The 20,878-nt window shown below is 34.1% G+C and overlaps 1 protein-coding gene across 2 annotated transcripts; it reads right to left on the bottom strand.

The window, feature by feature from the left end:
- Positions 1–11,912: 11,912 nt before the first annotated feature.
- LOC105329227 (uncharacterized) lies at positions 11,913–19,892 on the bottom strand. 2 transcript variants are annotated; one of them, XM_066084113.1, is made up of 11 exons: positions 19,776–19,892; positions 19,237–19,317; positions 18,720–18,800; positions 18,028–18,133; positions 17,464–17,539; positions 17,214–17,311; positions 16,948–17,015; positions 14,835–16,733; positions 14,393–14,479; positions 14,111–14,182; positions 11,913–13,607 (listed from the first exon to the last, which is right to left on the bottom strand). In XM_066084113.1, exons 1-11 carry the CDS (start codon positions 19,816–19,818, stop codon positions 13,390–13,392), a joined length of 2,829 nt encoding a protein of 942 aa, XP_065940185.1. In that variant the 5' UTR covers positions 19,819–19,892; the 3' UTR covers positions 11,913–13,389. The 2 variants fall into 2 exon arrangements, with proteins under 2 accessions (XP_065940185.1, XP_065940221.1); XM_066084149.1 differs by lacking the exon at positions 19,237–19,317 and having other exon boundaries at positions 19,776–19,888.
- Positions 19,893–20,878: the final 986 nt, after the last annotated feature.

Raw genomic sequence — 20,878 nt, 5'->3', positions numbered from 1 at the left:
TATTTGTGCATTATAGGCTACTAGTGCCATGTTTTGTTAAGATATGTAGTATATAGTGTAGTATAACTACCTGTGCCGTTCGCTACGGTGTGTAAACATATTTCTAAGTGGCGAGAGTTCACTCTGTTTAAATGTATTATACGGAGACCGGTTAGGGTCATTAATACATTGTACATATGTAAGCATTATAATTAAAGGTCCCGGGGTTAGTCACATTCTATGCATGGACGAGGCTCTGTGTATTGGCCTGAGTGGTGATGGTGATTGACGGCCTATGGTGGACAACCGGAAGAGTTTCCGGTAGTTGATTAACTGGAGCAGGTGAGGTGGTGAACTGGTGGACACGGTGGATACAATGGACGATGATTCAGGGTAGCAAGGTGATGGGCGGAGACAGGAGGATTAGAGCCTAAAGACCGTCCCGCGTCGTATCTTGCCGACTCTTTATTGTGTAATTGTAATTTTTGTATATAAATATTTTATTGTACATTGTATTGTTGTTGTTACTGATCAGAGGCTCGGCCATGGTGACAAAAGTATCAGCTTTCTAATTATACCCCAACTTCTTAAAGAAAGGTCAGGGATGTTGATGTATTCCTGGACTGTCCGGTCGTCACGTTTTACTTTCTCAAACTGCTCTTAAATCTTATAAATCAGCGCACTGAACTCTAGACGTTTGGTTTTTGGTGTAACATTGTCTCTTAAAAAGGTTCATAAAAAGTAATCCTAGGTGTTGAATAATAACAATTTTTTTAACATCAAAACCTGGATCTTTGAACTGCTCCTACAGTTTTAGCTCACCGAGACGAAGTCAAGGGGAGCTTATGCTTTACCCTCGGCGTCCGGACCTGGTTAAAGTTTTTGTTGCAGGTCCTGTATCTAAGAAATTACTTGTCCTATCTTCACCAAACCTACTTATGGACTTGATAGACTTGGATGCTGAATCTGAGTCCTAAATTTCAGATGCTGGAGGAGGTTAAGGTTGTTGGACCAGGTTAAAGTTTATGTTGCAGGTGCCCTTTGATAGCAATATCTAAGTTACTGCTGGTCCATACTTCATCAAACTTGCATGGATGGCGTGTCTTATGATACTGATGAACCAGACAGGCTTGAGTGCTGAATCTGAGCTATAGGTTTCAGATGCTGGAGGAGGTTAAGGTTTTTGGAGCAGGTTAAAGTTTTTGTTGCAGGTGCCCTTTGATAGCAAAATCTAAGTTACTGCTGGTCCTAACTTAACCAAACTTGTATGGATGGTGTGTCTTATGATACTGATGCACATGACAAGCTTGAATGATGAATCTTAGCCATAGGTTTCGGATGCTGGAGGAGGTTAAGGTTTTAAGAGCTGGTTAAAGTTTTTTGAGCAGGTGTCCTCTAATGATTATATCTTAGCTACTCCTGGACCTAACTTCACCAGACTTCAATGGATGGTACGTCTTATGACACTGATGCACCTGACAGGCTTGAATGCTGAGTCTGAGCCATAGGCTTCGGATGCTGGATAAGGTTAAGTTTTTTTAGAACAGGTCACATGTTTACAAGATAATAGTACTATTTCAAACTTGCATAGTTGATTAAACTGTAATATTAATGAATAGCAGAGGTAGCTTCAGATCCTGAGCTTGATCTCCATAATCAAGGATACTAAAAAATATATCTTAGTTATTACAGGTCCTAACTTCACCAAACTTCAATGGATGGTGTGTCTTATGATACAGATGCACCTGACTGGCATGGATGCTGAATCTGAGCCATAGGTTGTGGATGCTGGAGGAGGATAAGGTTTTAATGGCTAGTGCCCTCTGATGATGAAATCTTAGTTATTACTGGTCCGTACTTCACCAAACTTGCATGGATGATGTGTCTTATGATACTGATGCACCTGACATGCTTGAATGCTGAATCTGAGCCATAGGTTTCGGATGCTGGATGAGGTTTAGTTTTTTAGAACAGGTCACATGTTTTATAGATGACAGCTTGCATATATAATAAATGAAATGCAGAGGTTGCTTCAGTTGCAGAGCCTGATCTCAATTATCAAAGATGTTAAAGAAATCTCCTACCTCACTCAAACCTGCTCGATAGATACAGTACCCGCAACGTTATTTTTCACAAGATAAACGATAGGATAGCATTAACGCACGATAGAACAGTATACATGCATGAAAGGATAGGATTAACGCACGATAGAACAGTATACACGCACGATATGATAGGATTGATACACGATAGGAAAGGATAAACGATGTTCATGATAAACGTATGATCGCTTTAAACGATATTTACGAACAAACCGATAATGGCAGAATTTGAGAGAGAACACGTACAAATAAAGATTTACGTGGAATTTTTTTATAGTAACAATTGCTGAGTTGCTAATCATCGCTGCATCATTTATAGAATGTATAAAAATGACCAGTTAATTTTTTTTCAACTTAAATTATGAGCTTTAATGATCAACAAGGGCACCGCTAAGCGGAGCATCCCCTCGCGACATGGGTTATTGTGTGTAGGGATGCATTATTTAGCAATATATAGTTATGTTAATGAGAAGACCACATTCTACTAACCCTCCATTACTGCAAAAACTACATTTTCTTTACCTGTACTAGATCTAAATCCAAAAAATCTCAAGTTGTTGATTTAAAATGCTTACTTTCACTTTGGTTTCAAAGAAGTGAAGCGGAAGTTTGATAACTCTTACTCAGAAATTTCGATTGATAACCCGTATACAAAATCATGTAGTATTTATTGAGTTAATATGTACAATTATAATGATCCGTAGGTCCGGTACCGCTGGACTCGCCGGTCGCCTCGTCGTAAACACGTCAGGCGTCTGTACTAGCCGGCTGCAGATCTCCAACTGGCGGTAAAAGCATCTCGTGCTGGAACTCCCGCTTGGTGACGTCACGGGCTATAAACAGCCCGTACATAGAATAAGTCCACAATCACTACACTCCCCTCCGTTTTCTTTGAGAGGAGTAGGTCACGTCTGGTGCTAACAGAACTTCCGAAAAACTAGGAAGTGGGAAAGCCATCCCGGCAACAGTCGGGATAGCAAGTCACAAGGGCAGGGCCCATCTCCACGACAATGGCCGACACACACACACACACACACACACACAGGTTTGTAAACACCGTCAATTGACTACACCTGAAAATTTACATGCAACTGACTACACTGCTTTCTCGTATACTTACAGCGAAGAAAATTCAGAATTCTATTTAAAATAGTATCCTAATGATCGCTATATACTGCGATTTTTATTTTCATTTAAAATAAGAATCTGTAAAATGCCGTGCATCTCACTACATTTTTACACTTTATGAAAACACACATGCAACTCAATACTGACAGAATGGCATGCATTTCACTACACTATTGACAACACACATGAAAATCACTACATTTTTATGTATATACTATATATCGCATTATAATCTCATAAATAATCTTATCTGCGTTTTAATTCTTAGCGATTTTCTTATACTTGCGCATCTGAATGTGGGTTTGAATTTTCTATTCATTGCAGTGCTTTACAAGCAAAATCAAAATACGGTTACATAAAAAAATCATAGCTGGTCAGCAAGAAAACATAATCACCACAAGTGATCGTTTGTACATCAACTGAAAAAAATACATATTAAGCTATTTTTTATAAAACATTATTGACTAAACTGTTGAATTTTACACTGTGAATCATGATAGTTAACGCAGCTATATATACTTGACAATTGCAACGTATTCTAAACACTGAAAACAAACAAATACAGTTTACAAGGTTGGTCAAGATATTTTTGATGAGAACAAAATCCCCCAGACATTCTCCCACTTTGAAAAACTTTACGCTTCTAATATATTAAACAAAAAACGATTATTATTTTACATAGAAAAAAATTCCCATTTTGCCCGTAAAAAATGTGTTATTACATAAACTCAGCAGAATTTTTCTACGTTAAGAAAACTGAACGCAGAAGGAACGCAAAGAGAGCGCAATAATCGCAACTACAGCGACCTCTAAGAGCGCGCGAAAATAAAAATAACACGTTCAAACGCTGTGTATGCGCACTGAGAGCGCGACAGAGACGCAGTGACATCCCAATTTTTTTGGACTCCGAGAGGACTTTGTGCATGCGCAATCAACTTATCGTTACTGCAAATATGTGCGTTGCTTGAGCGCGCCGACGGAGATCTATAGTAGTGGTGCTGTTGCAGACCTTAAGGCGCTGTCATGATGACAACACATTTCATTATTTACTGTGTGCTTAATAGAATGCAGAAACACGGTGCGTACTTTGTGTATGCTCAAATTGGGCGCCGTCTCATGCCGTTCTAGGCGATCCCACCGCGACAAATGAAGATGTTGCTGCATTGTTGCGGCGCTGTGTGAGCTGTATGAGCTTTTACTGCTTGCAGTTTGATGCTTTACATTTTTAAAAGAACGCAGCAGGACTGCATTGAGAACGCACCCGGTGTAACTTGAGTTCTTAAATTCCATGTCGCACGGTCACCATTTTGTTTAATTTTTTTTACTACCTTTGAATCATTCACGCTTTAACTTTTGACAAGCAAGTCACTCATTAATGGCAAACAACGAACTGTTTATGTATTTTTCCATTTTGGAATTAAACAACAAGTGCGATCGGTCATCAGGGAATCAGTTGTACTTGATCCACCATCTGATGTTCTATATGTCAGCGTTTGCTCTTTATATACCCGGTATTTTGCTGGATTTTTTATCATGATTAGTGTACATTTTTGCCATATTTCATACATCTTTGTCTCACAGATAATATGGGCATACATGTACAAGTACAATGTACAAAATTAAAACTTACGTGTGCTGATATAGACAGAACACCCTGGAAATTGGTAAATAATATCAGATTGAACATGGGTAATATTAGATTCTGAAAAATCCACAAGTCTTTAGTTAGTAAATAGAATTTAAGTGAAATATAAAATGGATGAAGCCTACTCCATATTCCAACGGCTGTGTCTTTGCAGTAATGATGTACATGTACATATTGTATTGATTTGATTTGTTAGTCGTTTTTGTTGTTTTGTTTTGTTTTTGGTTGTTTGTTTTTTTTTTGGTGCCGATTTAGACAACACCTTTTGGCGACAAAATTCCACAATCATATTGAACATTTTGTTTACAACATTAGAAGAACACACCACACAAGTCCACACAATATCATATGTTTTACATGAATTTAATTTCTGGCATATAGAAAGTTTTAAAAACAATTAAAAAAGAGTCCTCGCCTAGTCAAAAAAGAAATATTAAAACGATTGTAGGTTTTTACAGACAGGCACGTAGCATCGGGGGGGGGGGGGGCAGGGGGGGGGGGGCCTGGCCCCCGAACTTTTTATCACATCAACAAATTTTTACATATAAAAAATGGAATTATCATGGAGTTGGCCCCCCCCCCCCCACACTTTTTTGGGAGTATATAAAAAATTGATACGAAAATAAGGAAATCAGGAGTGAAATTGAAGTTATATAGTACCCCCCCCCCCCCCCCCCCCCCCCCACGGATTAGGAATTTGAAGATTTTGGAAAACTTAAAATTCTCCTTTTTTTTTTCTTTTTTTTTTTGCTTGTCAAGATTTTTTGGATGAGTCTGGCCCCCCACTTTCAAAAACGATGCTACGTGCCTGACAGATTTAGATCATAAACATATAATGAGCTTTATAAAGCATGAAAATTATAAAAATTGACTGCGCTTTTGCTGAGTGATCATGACCTGCTAAAAGATTTAAACTTGCGTTCACTGCATTTTCAATGCGCTGACTACATTCTCAAAGACAAAGACAGGTATTACATAACATTAGAAACAGAGGTTACAATATTGTCGATATACCGGTATCTGTAATTACCTGTTTGCATGTAAAAAGTTTCGAACTCCATGTTTTAGAGAGAGAGAGAGAGAGAGAGAGAGAGAGAGAGAGAGAGAGAGAGAGAGAGAGAGAGAGAGAGAGAGAGAGAGAGAGAGAGACGGAGAGACGGAGAGAGAGATAGAAAGAGAGAGTGGAGAGATCTAGAGAGACGGAGAGAGAGATAGAAAGAGAGAGATATATACAGTAGTACTAGTATGTCATTATCACACACACAATTAACACAGCAAGTCACTACACTTTAAATACATACATCAAAGTCACTATATACAGCTGTCAAACATTGAGCAATACTTAAGGCTGTTTCCACAAAGTTAATTTTTATAAGCACTATATTGCCACTGTATATTACCGTACATGTAAGTAATTAAAGCCATTATTATCAAAGACACAACGGAACAAGTCACTACATTTTTGATACACACAGAAAAGTCACTACACTATATAAAACACAAAATTAACATAAAGATTAGAAACAGAGGTGAAAATTTATACCACGTATTTATATGCAGTCAATGTGCATGTAAAATTCCTCATACTCAAATTTCTTTGAGAAAAAACAAAGAGGAAATAGAGAGAAAGAGAGCGAGCGAGCGACAGTAAGGAGTCCCCTAGCACGCGTAAATTATACAAACTCATGCTCCAATTTTATTGAGAGAGAGACAGAGAGAGAGAGAGAGAGAGAGAGAGAGAGAGAGAGAGAGTTCTATGCATAATTTCATAAATGTTTATTGTATATCAAATAATAAGTTTCTGGTGCGGAATAAATAATTTTTTTTCAACGTTATAAAAATGGACAACAATATTTTTTTTCTGAGCTCGTTTGATATTGGTTTAAAATTTTAGGTAGGCGGAATGTGCATGATATTCCTATCTATATCAAGATTTTCCAATTTCTTTTCAGAGCACATACCAGAAAAAAATATCTTAAAAAATTGGAGCATTCTCAAAATATGTTGGAATATTTAAAATCCGGCCGCGGCCGTACATACCTGTATACCAATATCAATACTGCAATTGGGAAATACTCGCTTTATGTAAACCATTTCATGAATTCAATGATTGAAGTCTTCCTATGTATTGAGCAAATCTGCTTAAAAGCTGTAATTTGTTTTCTTCAATTTAATATCAGGTTGCATTTTTCAAGTTGTACGTCGTGCATTGTCGTATAATGAAAATACTTTGTACGGAAAGATGGGAAATGTCGATACGTGTATTATTTTGGATGGTACACCTCCAACAATTTTTGGATAATTCAGGATTTTGTTTTACTGGTTTCACAATGCATTAAGGTAGATGAAACTATAGCATTTTAACAAACTTGTAATTATAAACTGTATATAAATCGGCATTACTTTTGTGGACCATCATCAAACTAAATGCTTTTGCATGTGGACTTCCTTTGAAAACAAATCTGATATAAAATTTAAATTTGACTTGTAAACAAGACCTGAAGCGCTCCAAAACTAATATGGGGAAGTGAGCTGAGGTAAGCAAATTATAAAACTTTTTATATACCTATAAAAAGTCTTAAAGCATCACTACAGGAAAGTGTGGTAATGTTTGACCAGACACAACAGAATATAGAGAACCTGGATGTATTGGTGTATAGTGAACCATTTTCAATCTTTTAGAATTTTCAATTTTTACAATATTTCAATGAGAATACGTTTTAAAATATTCTAGAAAAGTAAAAGTTAAAGAAACGTAAGCGGGTTCCGGGTAAATCCCTAAAATAATGTCATTTTATCAGTAAATTATTAAATCCAACTCGTTGATTTTATCAAATAAATATTTTTAAGAAATGATGAAGATTTTATGAATACCAATTAAAATTTGATTTATACTGTAAATAGATGAAATCGCTAGAAATCAAAAGTAATTAATGTCACAGTTGCATTAAAATGATGAAAGGTCGGCAGCAAAAAGAAGGCACTAAATTTCGTATTTCGAAATTATTGTCAATCTAAAATAAGATGTAAAAACTTGTATTTGCTTCTTAAGATATAAATTCATATAGAACGTAAAGGCAAAGTGTCCCACAAATCCCCCCCCCCCCGAGTTATCCCGGTGTTGTAAAATATATGGAATCGGCATGAGATCGCTAAAAAGGTGAAACATATTGCACACTTTTTCATGATATTCTAACAAGGGATACATGTCACGGCGCCCTGACTGTGACCGAGGCATTTTTGCATGGACAGCAGCGGATCGCTTTAGGACGCAGCGCCGGTGTAACGACGAAAAGTGACCCCCGTAGAATATTGACCCGGAGGTCACATTTCTACGGAGAAAACTGATGCAGGGTCAGTATTCTATGATAAGTAGGATCCATTTTCTACAGTAGAAAACCATTCCAGACCTGTAGATCTACGACCCCCCCCCCCCCCCCCCACACACACACACGTTGTAAACTGACCCCATAGAATTTTTACATCACATATAAACTAAATTATAGAAATTAGAGGTGAGATGTGCAGCATTCATATTTGGCAAGGGGGAAGGGGGCAGCAAAAGCATATTAATTATGGATGAACTTTTGGTCTCAAATTTGGATTGGTCTCTGCCAAAAAATTTTGGCCTCAATTTTATTTTCATATTTTCTTTACATATTTGATGATTTTATTGATTTTAAGTTCAATACACATGAATCATCACACTAGATGGCTTTAAGAGTTTTATAGTGATAGTTCTATTGAACCTGTTTATGACTACAGATATGAGTGATTGATTCTAATAGATTTTGATCGAGGGTGCTTTTAGATTACAAAGTAGTTTAAAAATGTAATGCTACATTACAATTTTGTTAATGTACTAGTACCCAATTAACTCAAACTGCTCTCAGGATCAGACAATACCAATATCAAATACTTGTTTGAAAAAAAAAACAATTGCAGAGACCAGTTTCTTTATTCCAACTAACACGACAGGTCGAAAATTGTTTGCTTTAATCAAATTCTGATATTAGAGTTCCCTCATTGGTGAAAAATTGTTTCCTAAATATACAAACAACACATGCAAGAAACCGTACTCTAATCAAAAGGTAATGATTAACAGCATCGCTGAATCAAGTTTATATAAGGATGCAATGTTGCATTGATTCAAAAACTACATTTATATTAGACTATGTACAAGTAATATTTTACATAACAAAATATTATTTAAACCATTAAATATTATACATATATTAGACCGAATGCTTTTTACCTAACAGATGCATTTTGCCTCAAATAAACGTTAGAATTAATTTGATCTGCAACGAGTCGTCAAATACAATGCAACCCTGTAAAGGACTTCCCTTCCCGATTTTCTGTATGCAGTATGCAACACATTGATGGTGACTTCATTTTTTACTCATGAACGAACATATCTCAATAGATTGTTAAATCGTTATCTAAGGTACGTCTTTTTCTTCTGTTGCCAAGATTTAATATTAGGGAACGCTTTATATTCAGTTTGCTTTAATTAACGAAACATGACTATATCTTTCATTGTTTAATTTGAAAAATTAAATGAAAGATGAACAGAAAAGCGTACTCAAGCTGGTTATTCGAACAATCTAAGTATCAAACACGCAATGCCCCCCCCCCCCCCCCGGCACAACCACCATCCCTGTATCTACCTTAAAGACAATAATACTAATACATGTATATGGTCGATATTCTTCAAGGTCATTTTTCTACAGCCCACACGGAGAAAAATTACCCTTAGACCATAATTTCTATGATGTGATCCAAGTATTCTACAATTTGGTGGGTCATTTTTCTACGTAGAAAAATGACTCCCGGTCAATATTCTACGGGGGTCACTTTTCGTCGTTACAACGGCAACGTTCTTTAATGCACTGTCACATCAAGTTGCGTCCCCACAAAGTTACAACGGAGTTTTAAAATAGCTGGAATCGCTGTGAGATCGCTAGATTTTTTTTAAATTGCACATTTATTTATTTTATTTAACAAGGAGAAGATGTCAGGGCGACCGAGTCGTTTCTACGGAGCTCCCGTATCGTCGAACTGTGTTAATTGCCATGGAGTTCTACTTAGCGATTGTCTACGCATTTCTTAAGTGCCCATGGCTTGCTCAGAGGTTTAACCTCGCGTTCACTTCATGGTCAATCAATGCGCTGACAAAAACAAAGCAATGTTTTACACAAAAATTAAAAACAGAGGAGAGAGAGAGAGAGAGAGAGAGAGAGAGAGAGAGAGAGAGAGAGAGAGAGAGAGAGAGAGAGAGGAAAGTTATATATTATCATTATTACACACTCAATAAGTCACTACATGTACATTGTTGAAAAACAGAGCAAGTCACTACACTACACTTACATGTAGCAACATTTTCGTTTCAACAAAATGAATATTATATACAAATCTAATACATACAAAATATGTATATTGTGTTCCATCTAAGGAAGGGAATTGCTATAATTTGCAAGTCATTACGTCATTATCATCTATATTTATTCAATGTAAACCCTAAAATCCACGAAAATTGGCCCCCATGAAATTAAATGATTTCACAGTATTTGTCAGTTTTGTTTTAAAAACTTGTAAAGCATATTTTTGCTAAAAATCTAAGTTTATGGAGGCAAAAACGTATTACTTCGGTCTTTAAAGCACACCGATTTTGGTTAAATGGTATTTATTTGCTATGTGTTTTTAACTTCTTACAAAGATTTTGGGAGTTGATCCTATGCAGTTACTTTCGCAAACCGGAAGTGAAACAGTGTTTGGACCTAAGCATAAGCAATCATCGCCGCTGACAAGACATAGTATTTTTTAATACTTGAAAATAATCGATAAATTCGATGTAATGTATTCAGAAGCATCGTTTTTCAAGGAAACTTGTTTATCAACACCTTGAAAATATTTTTGTAGCCGTAAGTATTCCTACCCCCAGAGCTTTTGAGTTTCGGGTGCGTTACGTCTATTGTTAAATGTTACACAACATGATTCATATGGGGTTTTCCGTCTATAGCTCGGAACTCTTGTCAGAAAAGCCCGATAAAAAAAATGTGCGTAATTATTCGAATATAGGTATGTAACTACTTTCCATGCGAAATTACACATACATGCATCTTTGATTTTAAAATAAATAATAATCAATAAAATCACCTCCCGTCAGTACTTCAGTATTTTGGTTTTAAAAATGCATCGTATTGATAGTTTGTGGAAAGATATGTAATGTAAATGTTGGGATTATGTTCCATTTTTTACTATATATTTATGGGCTCTATGTCTCTGTAGCCTTTGGTTTGTCATGTCAAAGATTGATTCCAAACATTTAGACTTATTCATTTTAACAAGACCTATAAATTTTTTATAGGACTTTTCGTAGGACGTAACTGTTTCTTGCATAAAAACAAGTTAAAAATAACGCTGGTTTTGAGTTAAATATGCATAGATTGCGTAGTCTTAGCTCAAAAGCCATACAAATCGTGTTGATTTCAAAGATCCAAGGTTGAATGGACAGCAATGAAATAGACAGGCCTACGTCACATTGTTGTTGGACACAACTACCCAAAGTCCACGCGAATGTTTTCAGATAAGACAGTTAGCGATAAGTAATGATGCAATACGATATGATACGATCATAACGATTGGTCTTTCTCCTTTGATGTACTATTTGTGTAATTTAGCCGACTGTTGGTTTTTTTAAAAACATAATTGATGCATGATTCCATGATGAAACGTGTAATAATAAAGTGTTGTGATATTCATTTGATATATCTATGGTATGTTTATCATGAAATAGATTTTTCATTTTTAAATCTAAAGGTTTCGTGGTCAGTTTCTTACATTTTTTTTTGCCAAACCCTGTCATCACCATCACTCCAATATAGCTCATGTACAATGTATTATATTATCAATATTACACAGAAGCGAACATGTACATGGCCGAAAAATGTGTTTGGTAAATTGATAAAGGTAACTCACGTACTCCATGGGATCACAAAGAGATAATAACAGCTTTATCAAAAAGTAGTATCAGTAATCACAGCAACTCATTTAAAAGGTCCAATAACTTTTATTCTATTCATAAACATTAGTAAACCATTTTTCACATTTTCAAAGCTCATGCTTACACTGATCCGATTACAAATACATGACATTGTATGCTTAATATATCTGTGCGATAAACATTGTGGCTGAGTTATTGAAATACAACTGATATATAAACGATGAAGAGCCAAATAAAGATGCTGCTGCTAAGTGATTTGCTTCTCTCTTATGTTTGACGTCATTTACACATACAACAAATCACAAAATTGTTCATACACACACCAAAGTCACTACAGAGTTGTCAAATATTCAGCAAAATATCATCTTAACTACATATCCAAAGGTTACTACCATTTTTATATACAATATATCCCCATGTAGTGTACACAACTAATACACAGAAATCTTTTACTTCAAGATGTTAAGTCACTACAATTTTGATACACACAAAAAGTCACTTTACTTTTGTCAAATATATAGCAAAATATTACAAAATGTTTACAACTTTAAACAAATGTTTATATGCTATTATTAATATGCAATATGTATTCAACGTGTAAATTAATTCTGAAGAAAATCCACTGTTCAGAGGTGTTGAAACTTGAAAGTTGCAAGTAATTATGGTATTATATAGTTTGTACAAAATACACCTTCAAAACGTTAAGGTAAAAAGTTTAAGCATACAAATTATATAAGATTATAATATGATTTCATTTATCAAAATAATTGATTCCAGAACACAAACCATCAAAAATATAACAAATAATTCAAAACAACATTCAATTTGTAAAATTTGTTACATTTCAATCAATACACATTATACATGTATATTTAATTACAAATCATTATTCATTTTAAACTGTTGTGCATATATTTTCATAATTCTTAAAATAAAATCATCTGCATCCTATTACTACCTCTAAAAATTGGTCTTTACAAGGATTTTTTTAATGCATAGACTAATTTACATGTACGTGCAACTGATATTAGTACTACATACATATTCTACGAACAATAAACTTTATTTTTAGCTAACACAAATATTGCCATTTACAAGCAGTATTGCTTACAATACAAGTACATATATATGCTTTAGACACATAATGATATTACTTTCCTTCTCAGCAAACAGCAATATAGATGCTGCTGCTAAGTGATTTGCTTCTCTCTTATGTTTGACGTCATTTACACATACAACAAATCACAAAATTGTTCATACACACACCAAAGTCACTACAGAGTTGTCAAATATTCAGCAAAATATCATCTTAACTACATATCCAAAGGTTACTACCATTTTTATATATACAATATATCCCCATGTAGTGTTGCCTATTCCTCATTGTGTTTCAACATATGTCTTTGTAGCATGATGATTAATCTGAACAAGCATTGAAGAATAAAAAAGATCTAGCAACTTCAGCAGTTTATCTTGTTTGATAAAAGAAAGATTTTATACTGAAAATCAAGAAGTAATCAACTGCTGTATTACTTTTGAAAAATCCTCTTTCTAGACGTGATAATATTTCTCACTGCATATTTGATACTCTTCCAACTAAATGAAGCCAATGTTTTTTCTGAGTTTATAGCAGTCTGGCATTTCAGCTGGCCTGGCGTCTTCCCTAATTTTATTTCGAGTGGAAACTGGCGCTCTAAGGCAGCTTTTTCTTCTCTTGTCCATACATGTCGTGGTGCTTGCGGTGGTCCTAAAATAGTTAGGAATACCATTAATTACCTACTAACTAAACTTTAATACAAGATTGTATATTTCAATACACGTTTTCCAAATAAACTGTAAAATCATCTGGGTTTTTCTTTTTTGTAAACACTCATTTTATTTGTTAGATGTACATATAAAAAAAAATGCAATATGGAAGCTAAAGATATCCCCACTGTTATGTGAACATGCCTAATCAAAATGTGTGTTAAAATTTCAAGTATCTGTGCTAAGAAAACTGTGACAAATATTAGTTCACAAATTTCAGTCTAAAATATCCAAAGCTGTCATTTGACAATTATTTTCATGTCCTCACTCCAAAGGAGAGGTGTATGCTTCATATTTTTCTCCGCAACTTTCACTTGCTGTTAATTTTTACCCACTCATTGTTTAGGTATGCCATATGGTGATTTGTATTCACTCAATTTTAAATTCTTTCTCTTGATTTGTAAAAAGTCACTCAACATTAATCTAAATAAGTACAAATGGTACCTTTCTTGACAGGTTTACTTGATGACTTCGCTGTTCTTTTACATGCTTCACCTCCATTTTCATGATAACTATCTATATAACATTAAAAAAAATAACCATCTGTCCACTAAATTAATCTCAATTATTTTCAATGTACATGTACCTATTTATAATGTAGTATATAACCAAAATTATGTATATCTACATTTAAAAAAAAAGTAGAAACACAATAAATGAATTTACATGCACAATAGTATCATTTCAGATTGTTATCAATTAAAGAAATAAATAGTGATTACAAACCGTCATATCCTGATTGATCCCACATTTGCTCCACATCATCTTCATCATTTTCATCCACCTCATCATCTTCTTCTTCAACCATTTCCTCTGCAAAAGCATACAGGGATGTATTTTTATATTTCTATATAAAAATGATCAAACAATTCCTTACTGTATATGTAATTACATACCATGTAATTATTTTTTTTTGGGGGGGGGGGGGGGGAGGGGGTGGAAAGAGGGGCTTAAACTGTTGCCAGAACTATATCATAATAATGGCAAATAAATAATATAATCAAAATATCTAAAGGGCAATTTATAATCAAAACATCACATTCCTTTGTTTTTTGCTTTAAGGACTTTATACCATACAAAAAGTTCTGCTTTGCAAGTATACCATTTCTTTAAATTTACAGATATGTAGTATTCATATTCTGTTATAATAAAAAATGAAATAACATACCTTTGTCAAATTCTATTTCATCAAAATCTAATCCCTTATATTTTGAGATTGTTCCGTTGTTGATACAATGAAGAAGTCTTGAAACTTTCGCTAATTCAAGAGCATCGCTAGGGAGGCGGTAAAATTCTCTATGAATTCTGATATCATGACCTTGGAATGTTGCCAATATGTCTTGGGAGTTTTCCTTCAAGTTCAAAACCTGGGCCAAAGTAGCCAATTGTTTTCGAAGTTTTGTAGATGTTATAAGATCTGCATGTTTGGCCCCACACTTAGATGCAAATTCCCTAATACTGTCAGAACCTCTATAATGGGAACAACTATTGTTAGCCCTAGCAAACAGATATTCAGAGTCAGATGATCTTTTTTTGAGAAGTAACTCAATGTTGGTCTGCATGGCTTTCGTAAGTAGAACAGGGACTTTCCGTCCTTTCTTCCCTAGAATCTCAACTCTTAAATGCGTTTTGCAAAGATGCTTCTCGAATTCAGAAAGAGTGTCTTTCACAACTGGATCTACATGTCCTCCTCTTTTTGAATCATGGACACCCTTTACTGTCATTCTCTCTGCTTCCCCACTTCTTTTACGATTGAATAAAATCACTTGGGCCAAACAAATTTTGGCAAATTCGGCATAAGATTCCTCGGTCCAATTTTTTTTAATCTCCTCAGCCCTCTTATTTAAGTAGGAGTTCATCTTCACAACATCTTCTACTAGTGGTAAAAGTTGGGTTTTGTTAAATTTTCTTTGAGAGAGAGAATTCAACGCTTTGGCAGAAATAGATGTCTTCCAGTCACAACTGTACAGCTGCAAAAATGTATCAGCAATTTGCTTCTGCTGTTCGTTTTCGTTTCTGATGGAGAAAAACAGTAAATCCTCTGCACATTTCTTCATACTAAATCCGATCTTTAAAGCAAGGGATGGTATGCCAAATGTTTGAGTTTCCTTGTCAAAGTCAGCTAAGTTCTTGACTGCCTCCACCAATGACTCCCAGTTTGAGGCTCTCATTGAATCTTCTAAACATGGTATGTTGTGTTTGGTTTTGAGAATTTCTAGAAGGCGCCCTAATTCTCTCATTTTTTGGGCAATGTATTGATGGCGATGTTGAAAATGACCCTGTTCTTCATAAAGTCTATGCCCAAAGCGCATTATTAGAAAGTCTCCTTCCAATGTACTTCTAACCTGGTCATCTTTCATTTTGGTAATGACATGATCGTATAACAGTCTGTTCAATTTTGTATCTCCCACAGGAAGGAGCAACTTCCCACTTCTCATAGGTGGAATAGAGACATCATTTACAGACCATGTTTTTTTGCAAGTTTTCTGATGTTTCCAAAGGTCCGACTTTTTGTAAAACCCTTTGCAGAATTGACAAGGAAGGTAGGCTTTGCAATCATTATCAGTTTTTGCTCTGTATTTTGGGATTAAAATGCCATTACCCTTTTCCAACACACCATAGTTGTGGTTGAAGTCTCCTTTCTTTACCAAAACATCCCACATCTTTCTTCTTTCTTTGCTTCTTTTTGGAAGAATCAAAATTTTAGCAACTTCAGGCTCATTTTGGTGTTTTAAAGATAAGTGTCTTGCGACGTTTGTTGTAAAGGTATCGCAATATACGCACACATGAGATTTGTTGTCTCTTCTACCTTTGGAGTTTATTCCTGTTTTTAAGACAGAAATTTTTTTACTGATGTTTAAACTGGAATATACATTGCTACCGGTAATTTCTTCAGAATCATCGCTATCACTTCCACTGACTCGCTCCACTGACATATCTTTTTCAAAATCCGATAGATTTAAATCATCTGATTCTTCCTCTTCCAATTCATCCTCTAGATCTTCTTCACTTGGAACAAAGTCAGAGTCATCTGAATAGTTGGACATACACTCCTCAGATTCGTTTTCTAAAAATTATTTTGAAGCATTATTATCAGTAATCAAAGAAAATATACACAATTGCTGTAAAACTATTTCTTAGTGTATGTAGTGTTAATTATTGTGCTATGAATAAATTGTAATGTCATTAAAAATAATTTTAAACATGTAAACATTTTTTAAAAAGAAGTTAACAATTTTTATCCAAATTATATATAGAATTGATTATATGAATATAGATACCTTCTTCCTCATAATCTGAGTTTACTTGACTAGGTTGTTTTTTTTGTTTTGATGTGACATCCTCTTTCCTGATAAAAAAATAATTAATATTATTTTTATAGAGTGACATGAAAATTCTCTGTTTTAAAACAAATGTTTGAAAACTTCTATTATAAAAATGAGTGCATTTTTGTCATAAATCAAATTTCTTATTCATAAATTCATTTCTACATACGGAATCTGAGTTACATAACCAGATAAGAATTTCAAACAAGCTTGTAAATTACCTTGGCCTAACTATCTGCAAACAAAAGACTCTGTCTCCAACAGTGAATCGGCTTTTATCGTAGAGTCTTTCAATTTCTTTCCCTGTCTTCAAAACAGCCTGTTATCAAATAAGTGAAATTTAAATGTTTTGTTTCCAGCTTGCAAAACTTAGCAATACCAACACAATGCTTTAATCATCGACCTTAAATATACCAATTATTCAGGTAAATTTTGCAGGAAAAAAAACCCTATTAATACAAAATTTTATACCTGTCTCTCCCTTGAGACCTCTAACAGGCATTCTTTTTTTTTTAAATTCTGTATAATGATGTTACAATTTCTGGAGCTACAATAAACAAAACGGTGATTATTTAAGGACAAAAGACAAAAACAGAAATTAAAAATATAACATAGATCATCAAGTTATTAACCATAGAGAAAAGGATACATAAACATTTGATATACAATCACTTTATTACAAATATTATCTGGACAAGAGACAAAAACAGAAATTAAAAATACTGTACACAGGGTTTATTTTAGCCCCATGTGATTTTCACCCTTCGACCTTTTCAGACAGTTTTGCCCCATCTTGGAATCTCCCAGACAGAGTTGTGTTTAAAAGAGATAATTTGAGACATTGAAATTTGTCTAGTCTTAAATTTGCTGGCTAACAATGAGGGAGAAGGGGCAAAAATAATATATAAATGTTCCCTAAATACAATACAATACAACTTTAATCATCAACCCTACAGATTAGGATACATTTGATACAAAATCTTTTTTTTTTTTTTTTACAAATATCACACAACTGAATCATAAATTATAACTAACCTGCCAAACAAACATCTATTAAGAACAGGATAGCCAGGCCCATCTCTACCATTGCGCAAAACAGGTATCACCTTTGCACGAATTTTTGAGCAATCAGATGTCTCAACTGTAGCAAAAACATTCAAATCATTACTAAGTCATGAAAATGACAGGCGGTACAAAACAAAATATTTTTTTAACATGTTATTAAAGGAAAAAAATACAATGGTAATATAAACACTGATAAACACATAAACACACTACACTAAAATGATAAGTACTATAACAACAATTTGATAAATATGACATTTAAAGCAAGTCACAGCCACTGTAAATACCTTATTTTTACGCAAGTACTTAATTCTGCAATTCAACTGTTTAATATTGAATTTAAAATCCGAACACCAAATTTTTATCAAAATTTCACTTAGTTTTCATGTAAAATAAAGCGAAGCATTAAAATCTGTGATTTTAAGTGGACATTAATTCCAAATGTTTAATTGGGAATCTACAGTAAACAAAAACATTTCCAGAGGTTCCTTCAAGAGTTACAGGCAAAGTGTTTGAAAATCTTTGAAAAAATGTGAAAAATTATAGGTTAAACAAAAACAATAAATGCTTAATCCTCTTTCTCTCTCTCCCTCTCTCTGTCTCTGTCTCTCTCCCTTCCTCCCTCTCTCTCTATGCCTCTCTCTCTCAATAACAATAATCACCTTCTCCAGGCTGCCATCCAGCATTTTCTTCAGCAATTGTCATGTTGTTGGCCAAGGAACGGGTCTTAGAGACCAGAAGATCTGAATCATAAATAAAAGATATTGATAGTGAGAGTCCATTTATAACATGTGCAAAATTGATGACCTTAACACAAACATAATTAATAATTTTGTTTTTACATGAAATAAGATGACAAAATAGAGATCAAAAGTTATTATCACAAATATAAAAAACTCACATCTTTCTGCTGAATAACCTTCTCTCTCTCTCTCTCTCTCTCTCTCTCTTTCTCTCTCTCTCTGTGATCTTATAAGTCATGACTTTGCTTACACATACCTCAAGTCACTACATCCAAATTTACACATATCAAGTCACTACAACTCCGATACACACATAAAATCACTACACCAATATAATACAAGTAAATTTCAGATATTTTCAACAAGTTTCCATAATGTAATACAAAAAACAACATCAAAGAAATCATTTATAGGGAACAAAAAACCCAATAATCACCTTCTCCAGTCTGCCATCCAACAATTTTTTCAGCAGTTGTCATGTTATTAGCCAAGGAACGGGTCTTAGAGACCAGTGGATCTGAATCATAAATAAAAGATATTGATAGTGAGAGTCCATTTTAACATGTGCAAAATTGATGACCTTAACACAAACATACTTAATAATTTTGTTTTTACATGAAATAAGATGACAAAACAGTGATCAAAAGTTACTATCACAAATATAAAAAAACGACATCTTTCTGCTGAATAACCTTCTCTCTCCCTCTCTCTCTCTGTCTCCCTCCCTCGCTCTCTCACTCTCTCTCTCTTTCTTTCTCTTTGTGATCCTTTAAGTCATGACTTTGCTTACACATACCTCAAGTCACTACATCAAAATTTACACATCTCAAGTCACTACAACTCCGATACACACATCAACTCACTACACCAATATAATACAAGTACATTTCAGATATTTTCAACAAATTTCCATAATGTAATATATAAACAACATCAAAGATATCATTTATAGGGAACAAAAAACCCAATAATCACCTTCTCCAGTCTGCCATCCAGCATTTTCTTCAGCAGTTGTCATGTTATTGGCCAAGGAACGGGTCTTAGAGACCAGTGGATCTGAATCATAAATAAAAGATATTGATAGTGAGAGTCCATTTAAACATGTGCAAAATTGATGACCTTAACACAAACATACTTAATAATTTTGTTTTTACATGAAATAAGATGACAAAACAGTGATCAAAAGTTACTATCACAAATATAAATCAAAGGCCGGAACGGCCACAAAGGCGTCGAGCTGACATTTTCTTTTAAATAGATTGATAAAATGATATCAATAATTTGAATTTTTGTACTAATAGTCGTATATCAAATAATACATATTAGAATAAAAAAAGTAAATGAATTATGTTTTGCGTTCTTTAAAAACAAAAATCACTATATTTCCATATATAATAGGTTGTGATGCGTTTTTAATACAATAACTCATCATAGTTACAAAAATCAAAGAAATTTCAAAGTTCAAAAATAAATAATATTTTCTTTCTGCTTTAAACAGTCTTTCAACAATTTTCAAGGTTCATAATTTGAATACATTTACAGTGTGTCCCTTATTAAAATAATAAAACATACTTTTATTCCCGTTTGAAAAAAGATTACCTATGGTATGGTTGTTTACATACAAATCCACAACATGTGCTATTTAAAATGCTCGACGAAACCGATTAAATTTCAAAGTTAAAAAAAAATTATATTTTCTTTCTGCTTTAAACAATTTTCAAGGTGAATACATTGATTACAGTGTGTCTCTAATTATAATAATAAAACATACTTTTATTTATTTCAATTCCTGTTTGAAACAAGATTACCTATGGTATGGTTGTTTACAAACAAATCCACAACACGTGCTATTTTTTGCTCGACCAAACCGACTGCATTATCGTGTTTATTTATTGCAACAAAATCACTAGATACGTTTATCGCTTACATTCATTTTGGAGGCCGTGCCCGATAACAAATAAATTTACATATCAAATTTTATTTCTATCGGGCACGGTCTCCAGTTAAAATTTAATCGATAAACTAAAATAATATTTAGTGAATGTTTACACCTGTTGTATTCATCCGCCATTCTTGAA

Source organism: Magallana gigas, chromosome 1 (assembly GCF_963853765.1).
Source record: "Magallana gigas chromosome 1, xbMagGiga1.1, whole genome shotgun sequence".
Lineage (NCBI taxonomy): Eukaryota > Metazoa > Mollusca > Bivalvia > Ostreida > Ostreidae > Magallana > Magallana gigas.
Note: the sequence above shows the minus strand (reverse complement) of the source record. Positions and strands in the feature narration are given on the sequence as shown.